At 52.0% G+C, this 14,380-nt stretch overlaps 1 protein-coding gene across 1 annotated transcript; it reads left to right on the forward strand.

Annotated features, from left to right (window-relative positions):
- Nucleotides 1–3,408: 3,408 nt before the first annotated feature.
- LOC135415080 (calmodulin, striated muscle) lies at nt 3,409–6,179 on the forward strand. Its single transcript, XM_064656614.1, has 2 exons — nt 3,409–5,073; nt 5,898–6,179. The coding sequence occupies exon 1, from the start codon at nt 4,598–4,600 to the stop codon at nt 5,045–5,047; it is 450 nt and encodes a 149-aa protein (XP_064512684.1). The 5' UTR covers nt 3,409–4,597; the 3' UTR covers nt 5,048–5,073; nt 5,898–6,179.
- Nucleotides 6,180–14,380: the final 8,201 nt, after the last annotated feature.

The raw sequence follows: 14,380 nt of genomic DNA on the forward strand, positions 1-14,380 counted from the left end.
AGGGCAGTTGGGATTGGTTATGGTTAAACCTGGCTCAGCAGGGCAGTTGGGATTGGTTAAACCTGGCTCAGCAGGGCAGTTGGGATTGGATCTGGTTAAACCTGGCTCAGCAGGGCAGTTGGGATTGGTTAAACCTGGCTCAGCAGGGCAGTTGGGATTGGATCTGGTTAAACCTGGCTCAGCAGGGCAGTTGGGATTGGTTAAACCTGGCTCAGCAGGGCAGTTGGGATTGGATCTGGTTAAACCTGGCTCAGCAGGGCAGTTGGGGTTGGTTAAACCTGGGTCAGCAGGGCAGTTGGGATTGGATCTGGTTAAACCTGGCTCAGCAGGGCAGTTGGGATAGGACATGGTTAAACCTGGCTCAGCAGGGCAGTTGGGATTGGAGATGGTTAAACCTGGCTCAGCAGGGCAGTTGGGATTGGAGATGGTTAAACCTGGCTCAGCAGGGCAGTTGGGATTGGATCTGGTTAAACCTGGCTCAGCAGGGTAGTTGGGATTGGAGATGGTTAAACCTGGCTCAGCAGGGCAGTTGGGATTGGAGATGGTTAAACCTGGCTCAGCAGGGCAGTTGGGATTGGAGATGGTTAAACCTGGCTCAGCAGGGCAGTTGGGATTGGTTAAACCTGGCTCAGCAGGGCAGTTGGGATTGGATCTGGTTAAACCTGGCTCAGCAGGGCAGTTGGGATTGGTTAAATCTGGTTAAACCTGGCTCAGCAGGGCAGTTGGGATTGGTTAAACCTGGCTCAGCAGGGCAGCTGGGATTGGTTAAACCTGGCTCAGCGAGGCCGCCGTGGGCAATCCCACGGACAATCAGGGAGCAGCTTCTGGCACAGGAGGAGCTCTGGGGCCTCCCCTCCCCAGGCTCTGCCTCTCACCAGACCGGTTCCCAGCACGGATCACACAATTCCCTCTGGGAATCTCGGTGTTCCGCATGCCCACAGTTTTCTCCAGAGGAGCTTTTCCCGCAGGAGGTGATCCCCCTCCCAGGTTTATCCCACCTGGAGCCCTCCCGTGTTCCTCAGCTGTCCCTTGGGTTGGATTCTCGAGGCCTTCCCTGCGAATCCCACAGCTCCGATTCCACGCTGGGTTAAACTGGGATAAACCGGTGCTGTTTCCCTGTAGCTGGGAAAGTCAAATTATCCCGGGCTGCGGAACTTGGTCGGCTGGTCCTGCAGCTCCGGGGCCGGGCTGCGCGAGAGCACGAGGGCTGTGGGAGCAGAGGAGAGAGGGAGGGAGGGAGGGAGGGAGGGCAACTGGATGTACGGATGGATGGGCAGATGGAGGGATGGATGGGGGGATGGATGGGTGGGTGAATGATGAGTGGATGGATGGACAGATGATGGATGGATGGATGGAGGGATGATTGGGCAGCTGGATGTATGGATGAATGGGCAGATGGTTGGAGGGATGGGTGGATGGATGAATGAATGGATGGATGGATGGAAGGATAAATGGATGGATGGATGGATGGATGAATGGGCATAGGGAGGGATGGATGGATGGACAGATGGATGGATAAATGGATGGATGAATGGATGGATAGATGGATGGATAAATGCATGGATAGATGGATGGATAGATGGATGGATGGATGGATGAATGGGTGGATGGATGGATGATGGATGGATGGGCATATGGATGGATGGATGGAGGGATGGGTGGATGGATGGGTGGATGGATGGAGGGATGGATGGATGGAGGCATGGATGGATGGAGGGATGATTGGGCAACTGGATGTATGGATGAATGGGCAGATGGTTGGAGGGATGGGTGGATGGATGGATGGGCAGATGGATGAATGGAGGGATAGATGGGCATATGGATGGATGAATGGATGATGGGTGGATGGGTGGATGATGGATGGATGATAGATGATGGATGGATGGATGGACGGATGGATAGATGGATGGATGAATGGATGGATAGATGGATGGATGAATGGGCATAGGGATGGATGGATGGATGGATGGATGACTGCACATATGGATGGATGATGGATGGATAGATGGATGGAGGGATGGGTGGATGGATGGACGGATGGAGGGATGGGTAGATGGATGATGGATGGAGGCATGGATGGATGGAGGGATGATTGGGCAACTGGACGTATGGATGAATGGGCAGATGGTTTGATGGATGGATGGATGGATGGATGGGCAGATGGATGAATGGAGGGATGGGTGGATGGATGATGGATGGATGGGTGGGTGGATAGATGACTGGGCATATGGATGGATGGAGGGATGGGTGGATGGATGGATGGGCAGATGGATCAATGGATAGATGGATGGATGGATGAATGGATGGATGGATGGATGGATGGATGGATGAATGGATGGATGGATGGATGGATGAATGGATGGATGGATGGATGGATGAATGGATGGATGGATGGATGGATGAATGGATGGATACTTGAGTGTCACGGGCACATAGGGAACGGAAAGAGAAACAGGTAAAGGGATGAGAATGTAAAATCATGGATGGATGAACAGACGTTGGATGGATCGGTGGGTGGATGGACGAACGGGCAATGGGATGGATGAACAGATGGATGGATGGATGAATGGATGGATGGCCAGAGAAACAGCCCATCCTTTGTCCCCGACCCCTCCCGTCCGTCAGAGCTGAGTCAAACCACCGTCAGGACGTTCCAAGGCGGTGAATTCACCCTCAGGTGGCCCCTGAGTAACCCGGGCAGGCCCGGACACCCTCCCCTGGCACAGCCCCACGTCACCATCCCCAGGGAGCCCCAGCCAGGCCCCACCATGACTCAGGCTCACCATCAGCTCCAGGCAGGATCTGCCTGGACCCGCATGGGGAACCCTCCCTGGGCAACTCCCACCCGCTGCCAACACCTCCGGGGTGGCCCCGGGGCGGGAGGACCCTCTGACTCCCTGCAGACCCTTCCCACAGCTCCAAACCTCTCCAAAACTGCCTTAAAATTGGCAAAACCAGCACGTTTCGCCCCCACCCCGCTCGGCCCCTCCCCAAAACCACCGCCAAATCCCTTAATTAGGGGGTTTGTCGGGTTCCAGCTCCATCAAGTGCCACCAGCAGAGCAGTGGGGGTGTCCCCAGGGAATCAGGTGTCCCCAGGGGGTTGGGTGTCCCCAAGGGAGTTGGGTGTCCCCAGGGGGTCAGGTGATCCTTCTCCTCTGGGCCAGCTCCCCCAGGACCCGCCCTGATCCGCAGGGAAGGAGCAGCTCGGATTTTAGGGACAGGTTTGACAGCTGAGCTTCGACCTGTGAAGCTGAGTTTTGATCCAGAGGGGACTCAGCCCTTCCCGAGCAGGGAGAAGCTGGAAATGCCACCAGCAGAGCAGCGGGGGTTGTCCCCAGGGAGTTGGGTGACCCTCCTCCTCCAACACCCCAAGGTTCCCCTGCCTGCTCTGCCAGGATCCAGCTGCTCCATTCCTGAGGCTCAGCCTCTCCCAGTTCCTGCCTCCTCCTCCAAAAACCCAAAACTCCCATGCCTGCTGTGCCAGGATCCACCTGATCCATTCCTGAGGCTCAGCCCCTCCCAGTTCCTCCTCCTCCAGCATCCCAAAACTTCCCTGCCTGCTGTAGATCCAACTGCTCCATTCCTGAGGCTCAGCTTCTCCCAGCTCCTGCCTCCTGCTCCTCCTCCAGCGCCCCAAAATTCCCTGTTTGCTGTTGATCCAACTGCTCCATTCCTGCCAGCTCAGCCTCTCTCAGCTCCTGCCTTCTCCTCCTCCTCCTCCAACACCCCAAAACTCCCCTGCCTGCTGTGCCAGGATCCAGCTGCTCCATTCCTGAGGCTCAGCCTCTCCCAGTTCCTTCCTCCTCCTCCAACACCCCAAAACTCCTGTTTGCTGTGGATCCAACTACTCTATCCCTGTGGCTCAGCCTCTCCCAACTCCTTCCTCTTCCTCCTCCTCCTCCAACACCCCGAAACTCCCCTCTTTGCTGTGGATCCAGCTGCTCCATTCCCGAGGCTCTCCCAGTTCCTTCCTCCTCCTCCAACACCCCAAAACTCCCCTGCCTGCTGTGCCAGGATCCAACTGCTCCATTCCTGAGGCTCAGCCTCTCCCAGCTCCTGCCTCCTCCTCCTCCAACACCCCAAAACTCCCCTGCCTGCTGTGCCAGGATCCAGCTGCTCCATTCCTGAGGCTCAGCCTCTCCCAGCTCCTGCCTCCTCCTCCAACACCCCAAAACTCCCTGTTTGCTGAGCCAGGGTCCGGCTCATCCATCCCCGTGGCTCAGCCTCTCCCAGCTCCTCTCTCCTTCTCCAACACCCCAAAACTCCCCTCTTCGCTTTGGATCCAGCTGCTCCATTCCCGAGGCTCTCCCAGTTCCTTCCTCCTCCTCCAACACCCCAAAACTCCCCTGCCTTGCTGTGCCAGGATCCAACTGCTCCATTCCTGAGGCTCAACCTCTCCCAGCTCCTGCCTTCTCCTCCTCCTCCTCCAACACCCCAAAACTCCCCTGCCTGCTGTGCCAGGATCCAGCTGCTCCATTCCTGAGGCTCAGCCTCTCCCAGTTCCTTCCCCCTCCTCCTCCTCCTTCTCCTCCTCCTCCTCCTGCTGCCTTAGGCAGAGGCAGCGCGGGACGTGCCGGGGCAGAGCCGGGAGCGCCATGGCCGAGCGGCTGTCGGAGGAGAAGATCGCCGAGTTCAAGGAGGCCTTTTCCCTCTTCGACCGGGACGGCGACGGCTCCATCACCACGCGGGAGCTCGGCACCGTCATGCGCTCGCTGGGCCAGAACCCCACCGAGGCCGAGCTGCGGGACATGGTGGGCGAGGTGGACGCCGACGGCAGCGGCACCGTCGACTTCCCGGAGTTCCTGTCGCTGATGGCCAGGAGGATGCGGGACACGGACGGCGAGGAGGAGATCCGGGAGGCCTTCCGGGTCTTCGACAAGGACGGCAACGGGTACATCAGCGCGGCCGAGCTGCGGCACGTCATGACCAACCTGGGCGAGAAGCTGACGGACGAGGAGGTGGACGAGATGATCCGCGAGGCCGACTGCAACAACGACGGGCAGGTCAACTACGAGGAGTTCGTCAGGATGATGACGGAGAAGTGACTCCCGGCCCGGCTCCGGCCCCGCAGGTGGGTTTGGCTCCTGGGACGGGGTCGTCCCGCGCCCACTGGATGTTCCCTGACATCCCTGAGACCGATAATGGAATGTCCCCCCCGTGTCCTGGCGCTGCCGGTGCTTCCTTCGACTTCTCCTTGGGATCTTGGATGGAAACACCCCCCCCAAATTATCCCGGGGCTGGATCAGGCCCCAGTCCCCGCCCCACCCCGATGGCCACCCCAGGAATTGCGTCTCCCCCATCCCATGGTTGGAAAAGTGGGGATTGGCGGCCCCCGTCCCGCTCGTACCAGGGGGTGGGAAAATCCACATCTATGGCCCCATCCCGCTCGTGCCAGGGGGTGGGAAAATCCACGTCCGTGACCCCATCCTGCTTGTGCCAGGGGGTGGGAAAATCCACGTTCGTGGCTCCATGCCACTCATTCCAGGCGCTGGAAGAATCTGTCTATTGTCCCATCCCACTCATTCCAGGGGTTGGAAAAATCTGTGTCCATGGCCCCACCCCAGTCATGCCAGAGACTGGGAAAGTCTACATCCATGGCCCCATCCCACTCATTCCAGGGGTTGGAAAAATCTGTGTCCGTGGCCCCATCCCACTCATTCAAGGGGTTGGAAAATTCTGTGTCCATGGCCCCACCCCACTCATGCCAGAGACTGGGAAAATCCACGTTCATGGCCCCATCCCACCCTCCTCATGCCAGAGGTTGGGAAAATCCATGTTCGTGGTGCTTTTATTTATTTATTTATTTATTTATTTATTTATTTATTTATTTATTTATTTATTTATTTTAATTTTAAATTTTTTTTTTTATTATTGTCCCTTCTTTTTTTTCCGTAGGGAGCGGAGGTTTCCCCGAGCCCCTCCAACCCCTCCCACCTTCTCCGCGCCATTCCAGGCTGGAAAAAATCCCACACACACACCATTCCAGGCTGGAAAAATCCTCTTTGGTCCCGGTTGGAATGTTGGCAAGTAGGGTCTCCGTTGGATACGGGCGGGAGGGGGACTGGGATACAGCTGGACACGGGATCCCCCAGGAGACATCTCGTGTCCGTAGAGATTCCAGAGGCCACTGGATGTTCCCTGACATCCCTGAGTCCAATAAAGGAATGTTCCCCCATGTCCTGGTGCTGCCGGTGCTTCCTTCGGCTTCTCCTTGGGATCCTGGATGGAAACAACCCCCCCAGATTATTCCAGGGCTGGATCAACCCCGAGGTCGTCTCCACCCTCTTTCTCCTCTGTCCTTTTTCCCTGGAAAGATGCCCCTGGTGGGTACTGGAGACCCTGCAGCTGCAGCCCCACGGATCGTGTCCGTCCCCATCCCAAATCCCCATCCCAAATCCCCATCCCAAATCCCGTCGCTTTTGGGTTCTGCTGTCTCCACCCCCTGGATCCCAGGGAGAGCCTTTTCCCTCCTCCAAGGCAAGCTGGCTGCTGGATTTATCCCTGATAACAAATCCCAACCGATCCCAGATTTATCCCTAACAGTTAATCCCTGAGGGTTAATCCGAAAAATCAGCAGGATTTGCCTTTCCCAGTGGATCCGCCCCGTGACTCGGTTTCCCCACAAATTCCCTTCGCATCCCGGTCTGGGATAATTCCCTGAAGGAACGTGGATTTCCATGGATCAAACCGTTGATTCCCGGTTTCCAGCCGGGCCGGGCTGTTCCGGGGGGAATATCCTGGCACCGGGACCTCGGAGCCACCGCGACGCCTCCGTCCCCCATTCCCGGCCCTTCCCTGGGGCAGCTCTGGCAATCCCGGTTGTTTTCCCGGTGCTGGGAATGCCGGGCGGGTGCCGGCATGCTGAGCACACCCACACCCGCCCTGCCCCGGGCACGGCCTCCCCGAGTGGGGGAGAGGGGGGAAAAAACACAAATTTGGCAAAAAGCCACAAATTTGGCAAAAAAATCAACAAATACGGCAAAAAAACCTGAACTCCAGCCAAAAAATCCAGCAAAAAACCAATAATTACAGCAACAAAACAATAATTACAGAAAAAAAAACCTAAAAAAAAAAGCAAAAAAATCCCCAAATCTGGCAAAAAATCCCCAAATCCAGCAAAAAAAAACCCAAATCCAGCAAAAAGCCCCGAATTCTGGCAAAAAAATCCAGCAAACCCCCATAATTACAGCAAAAAAATCCCCAAATCCAGCAAAAAAAACCCCAAGTCCAGCAAAAACCCCCGAATTCTGGCAAAAAAATCCAGCAAAAAACCAATAATTACAGCAAAAAAATCAGCAAAAAAATCCCCAAATCCAGCAAAAAACCCCTGCATCCCAGCAAAAAATTCCAGCAAAAACTCTGAAATTACAGGGAAAAAAAATAAAATCCAGCAAAAAATATCCCCAAATCCAGCAAAAAAACACCCAAATCCAGCAAAACAAAACTCCAAAGCCAACAAAAAAACCCTGAATCCCAGCAGAAAACTCCAGCAAAAAAACCTGAAAGTACAGGGAAAAAAAAAATAACAAAATCCAGGAAAAAAAAAATCCAGTAGAAAAAAAATCCAGAAAAAAACCCTCCAATATTCAACCAAAAATACAGCCAAAAAAAAAATTCCAGCAAAAAAAACAATATCCAGCAAAGAAACCCTCCAAAATCCAGTGAAAAATCTCAAAATGCAGCAAAAAAATCCCAAATCCAGCAAAATAACTCATAATCCAGCAAAAATCCCTGAAATCCAGCCAAAAAATCCAAGATCCAGCAAAAAGAGACCAAAGTCCAGAAAAAAAATCGAAATCAAGTAAAAACCACCAAAAAACGAGGAAAAAAACCCCAAAATGCAGCAACCTCCCCAAATTCCAACAAAAAAATTTAAAATGCAGCAAGAAATCCCAAAGCCAGTATAATAACTGGAAATCCAACAAAAAACCCACATCCAGCAAAAAAAGCTAAAATTCCCAAAAAACCCTCCAAAATTCAGCCAAAAATCACAAAATCCAGCAAAAATCCCCCAAATTCCAACATGATGGATGGATGATGGATGATGGATGGATGATGGATGGATGATGGATGATGGATGATGGATGATGGATGATGGATGGATGATGGATGGATGATGGATGGATGATGGATGATGGATGATGGATGATGGATATATGATGGATGATGGATGATGGATGATGGATGATGGATGATGGATGATGGATGATGGATGATGGATGATGGATGGATGATGGATGGATGATGGATGGATGATGGATGGATGATGGATGGATGATGGATGATGGATGATGGATGATGGATGATGGATGGATGATGGATGGATGATGGATGATGGATGGATGATGGATGATGGATGATGGATGGATGATGGATGATGGATGATGGATGATGGATGGATGATGGATGATGGATGATGGATGATGGATGGATGATGGATGATGGATGATGGATGATGGATGATGGATGATGGATGGATGATGGATGGATGATGGATGGATGATGGATGATGGATGATGGATGATGGATGGATGATGGATGATGGATGATGGATGATGGATGATGGATGGATGATGGATGGATGATGGATGGATGATGGATGGATGATGGATGATGGATGATGGATGATGGATGATGGATGATGGATGATGGATGATGGATGATGGATGGATGATGGATGATGGATGATGGATGATGGATGGATGATGGATGGATGATGGATGGATGATGGATGGATGATGGATGATGGATGATGGATGATGGATGGATGATGGATGGATGATGGATGGATGATGGATGATGGATGGATGATGGATGGATGATGGATGGATGATGGATGGATGATGGATGATGGATGGATGGATGATGGATGGATGATGGATGATGGATGGATGATGGATGGATGATGGATGATGGATGATGGATGGATGATGGATGGATGATGGATGATGGATGATGGATGGATGATGGATGATGGATGATGGATGGATGATGGATGGATGATGGATGATGGATGATGGATGATGGATGGATGATGGATGGATGGATGATGGATGATGGATGGATGGATGGATGATGGATGATGGATGATGGATGGATGATGGATGGATGGATGATGGATGATGGATGGATGATGGATGATGGATGATGGATGATGGATGATGGATGATGGATGGATGGATGATGGATGATGGATGATGGATGATGGATGGATGATGGATGGATGATGGATGATGGATGGATGATGGATGATGGATGGATGATGGATGATGGATGATGGATGATGGATGATGGATGATGGATGATGGATGATGGATGGATGATGGATGGATGATGGATGATGGATGATGGATGATGGATGGATGATGGATGGATGATGGATGGATGATGGATGGATGATGGATGATGGATGATGGATGATGGATGGATGATGGATGATGGATGATGGATGATGGATGATGGATGATGGATGATGGATGATGGATGGATGATGGATGATGGATGATGGATGATGGATGGATGATGGATGGATGGATGGATGGATGATGGATGGATGATGGATGATGGATGGATGATGGATGATGGATGGATGATGGATGATGGATGATGGATGATGGATGATGGATGATGGATGATGGATGGATGATGGATGATGGATGATGGATGATGGATGATGGATGGATGATGGATGATGGATGATGGATGATGGATGATGGATGATGGATGGATGATGGATGGATGATGGATGATGGATGGATGATGGATGATGGATGATGGATGATGGATGATGGATGATGGATGATGGATGATGGATGATGGATGGATGATGGATGGATGATGGATGATGGATGATGGATGATGGATGATGGATGATGGATGATGGATGATGGATGATGGATGGATGATGGATGATGGATGATGGATGATGGATGGATGATGGATGATGGATGATGGATGATGGATGGATGATGGATGATGGATGATGGATGATGGATGGATGATGGATGATGGATGATGGATGATGGATGGATGGATGATGGATGATGGATGATGGATGATGGATGATGGATGATGGATGGATGATGGATGGATGATGGATGATGGATGGATGATGGATGATGGATGATGGATGGATGATGGATGATGGATGGATGATGGATGGATGATGGATGGATGGATGGATGATGGATGGATGATGGATGGATGGATGGATGATGGATGGATGATGGATGATGGATGATGGATGATGGATGATGGATGATGGATGGATGATGGATGGATGATGGATGATGGATGATGGATGATGGATGATGGATGAGGGATGATGGATGATGGATGGATGATGGATGGATGATGGATGGATGATGGATGGATGATGGATGATGGATGATGGATGATGGATGGATGACGGATGATGGATGGATGATGGATGATGGATGGATGATGGATGGATGATGGATGATGGATGGATGATGGATGATGGATGATGGATGATGGATGGATGATGGATGATGGATGATGGATGATGGATATATGATGGATGATGGATGATGGATGATGGATGATGGATGATGGATGATGGATGATGGATGATGGATGGATGATGGATGATGGATGATGGATGATGGATGGATGATGGATGATGGATGATGGATGAGGGATGATGGATGATGGATGGATGATGGATGGATGATGGATGATGGATGGATGATGGATGATGGATGATGGATGAGGGATGATGGATGATGGATGGATGATGGATGGATGATGGATGGATGATGGATGGATGATGGATGATGGATGGATGATGGATGATGGATGATGGATGATGGATGGATGATGGATGATGGATGGATGATGGATATATGATGGATGATGGATGATGGATGATGGATGATGGATGATGGATGGATGATGGATGGATGATGGATGATGGATGATGGATGATGGATGATGGATGATGGATGATGGATGGATGATGGATGGATGGATAATGGATGATGGATGACGGATGGATGATGGATGATGGATGGATGATGGATGATGGATGGACCAACAGTCCGTCCTGTTTGCTCCAGCAGTGTCAGGGAATGGGATTTACTTCCCAAATCCCAGTTTTCAGGCCCAGTCTGTCCCTTTGGAGGGGAGGAGTTGATGGGGTGAGAGGGATCCCTTCTGGAATGGGCAGATCCAGGTGGACACAGGATTTTACCAGGAACCCGGGAGGTTTGGGGGATCCCTGGTGTCTCCTTTCCCTCCTCCATATCCCGGTTTTCCACCCCAAAATCTGGTCAGGATGATCCCCCTGAACCTGGGAATGGGGATTGGAGGATGGGAGCTGGTGCAAGGATCACATGGGATGATCCTGGGCGATCATGTAGTGTGGGATCTGGGATAGGGATCCCATGGGATGTGTCCTGGGGGAATATTGAATGTGGGATCTGGGATAAGGATGACCCAGGATGGGTCCTGGGGGATCATCTGGTGTGGGATCTGGAGTTGGGATCACCTGGGATGGGTCCTGGGGGGATCATCCAGTGTGGGATCTGGGACAGGGATCACTTGAATTGGAACCTGGTGGATCATCTAAGGTAGGACTGGGATAGGGATCACTTGGGATGTGTTCTGGGGGATCATCCGGTGTGGGATCTGGGATAGGAACCACCTGAGATGATCCTGGGGGATCATCTAGTCTGGGATCTGGGATAGAGGTCACCTGGGACGTGTCCTGGGGGAATATCGAGTGTGGGATCTGGGATAGGAATGACCCAGGATGGGTCCTGGGGGATCATCCGGTGTGGGATCTGGAGCTGGGATCACCTGGGATGGGTCTTGGGTGATCATCCAGTGTGGGATCTGGGACAGGGATGACCAAGGATGGGTCCTGGGTGATCATCCAGTGTGGGATCTGGGATAAGGATCACTTGAATTGGAACCTGGGGGATCATCTGGTGTGGGATCTGGGATAGGAACCACCTGGGATGATCCTGGGGAACCATCTAAGCCAGGGCCTGGGAGATCCTTTGGAATAAGACCTGAAGGATCAGATAAGGTGGGATCTGAGAGGGGGTCACCCAGGATGACACCCTCGGGAATGGGACTTGGAGGATCCTCCAAGGGACTGGACCTGGAGAATCCCTCGGGATGGGACCTGGGAGGGGGGACACATGGAATGGTAGGTGAGGGATCACTTGAAATGACCTGGGATGGGATCCGGGGGTTCATTTAGGATGGGACACAGGGATCCCCTACAATGGGACCCCTCCCTTGGGGTGGGGCTTGGGGATCCCTCGGGATGAGACCCGGGGGGGATCTCCTGGATCCAACCTGTTCCAGCTGCTTCCATCTCCACTGCTTTTCCATACATTTTCCTCCATCTTTCCCACAAAATAAACCCCCCAGGGCTCTGGCACCTCCCAGATTTAACCCCCCACCCCTTTCCCTGCTCCAGGTTCTGCTCCACCTGGACACAATTTTTCCTCCAAAATGGGACTTTGGAGGAAAAAAAGCAGCTCCTGCCCCCCCCCCCCCCCCCATTCCCAACATCCCCCAGCCCAAGGAACCGGAGCTGTCCTTGCTCCAGCTCCGTGGAATCAATCCCAAATCCCCCCCATTCCCTTTAATTTTAGCGACACAGGGATATTTGAATCCCGTTTCAACGACGAGGCTTTAAAAACACGTTGGGAAATCAGCACCGAGGCCTCCCAGGGAGCTTTTCCGAACTCTCCCGAAGGAAACGTAGGATTTTGTTCAATCCAGGTTATTTATCCAGGGATAAATAATTCAACGAAATGTCCCCCCAAAAAATATTCCTTGGGAAAGATGTTTTCCCAGCGTTTAATTTGGCAGGGAATGGTTTCATTTCTCAGGTTTGGGGGTTTTTTTAACCTGTTTAAAGGGTTTGTTTTTTTTTTTCCACTTTGGGGTTATTTGGGAAAAGGGGGAATTGCTGGAAGGGGGGGAGGAATTAATAAAAACCCCGCAAATCACCCCAAAGTCCGGGTATGGGACACAGGGAAACATAGGAAAAGTGTTCAGGTTATGCCAAATGGAGAAATTTGGCACCAGTTCCAGCACAGGGGTTGCACCAGCTGGGACAAAATTCCTGATTTTGGGACTGGAGTGGTTGGTTTTACTCTTTTTTATGTTTTTGGGGCTTTATTCCCTCTGTTCCAGGTGGGAATTCCAGGGATAAGGAGAGAGGACAAGAAGACGGGGATGAGCAGGAGGAGAGGGGGTAAAAGGGAGGAGGAGAATAGTGGGATGAGGAGAGGGGGAAAAATGGGATTGGGATCTGGGACAAGAGGGACCAAGGGAGGGGGAAAAGGGGAGCAGGAGATGGAAAAAATGGGAGCAGGAGATGGGAATGAGCAGGACAAGGAGAAGGGACCAGTGGGAGCAGGGGACAAGGACAAGGGGGACCAGGAGGTGGGGACAAGTTGGATCAGGAGAAGGGAGCAGTGGGAGCAAGGGAGAAGGAAAAGTGGGATGAGGAGAAGGAGACAAGTTGGATCAGAAAGGACCAGGGGATGAGTGGGAGCAGGAGACAAGGGGGACAAGGAGAGGGGACCAAAAATCAGGAGATGGGGACAAGCTGGAACCAGGAGAGGGGGATCAGTGGGGATCAGGGACAAGGAAAAGTGGGAGCAAGAGATGGAGACAAGCTGGATCAGGAGAAGGGAGCAGTGGGACAAGGACAAAGTGGGACCAGGAGACCAGGACAAGATTTTGGGTTGGGAATAAGTGAGAACAGGAGGCAAACGGGAAAAGGAGAGGGGACAAGAAAAACCAGGAGATGGGGAAAAGCTGGAACCAGGAGAAGGGAGCAGTGGGACCAGGGGATGAGGAAAAGTGGGATGAGGAGATGGAGACAAGCTGGAACAGGAGAAGGGAGCAGTGGGAACAGGGGATAAGTGGGATGAGGAGATGGAGACAAATTGGATCAGGAGAAAGGAGCAGTGGGACCAGGGGACAAGGAAAAGTGGGATGAGGAGATGGAGACAAGCTGGAACCAGGAGAGGGGATCAGGGGACAAGGAAAAGTGGGAGCAGGAGATGGAGACAAGCTGGATCAAGAGAAGTGACCAGTGGGACAAGGACAAGTGGGACCAGGAGACCAGGACAAGATTTTGGGTTGGGAATAAGTGGGAAGAGGAGGCAAACGGGAAAAGGAGAGGGGGGCCAGAAAAACCAGGAGATGGGGAAAAGCTGGAACCAGGAGAAGGGAGCGGTGGGACCAGGGGATGAGGAAAAGTGGGATGAGGAGATGGAGGCAAGCTGGATCAGGAGAAGGGACCAGTGGGAAAAGGGGATAAGTCGGATGAGGAGATGGAGACAAGCTGGATCAGGAGAAAGGACCAGGAGACCAGGACAAGATTT

Source organism: Pseudopipra pipra, chromosome 5 (assembly GCF_036250125.1).
Source record: "Pseudopipra pipra isolate bDixPip1 chromosome 5, bDixPip1.hap1, whole genome shotgun sequence".
Taxonomy (NCBI): Eukaryota; Metazoa; Chordata; class Aves; order Passeriformes; family Pipridae; genus Pseudopipra; species Pseudopipra pipra.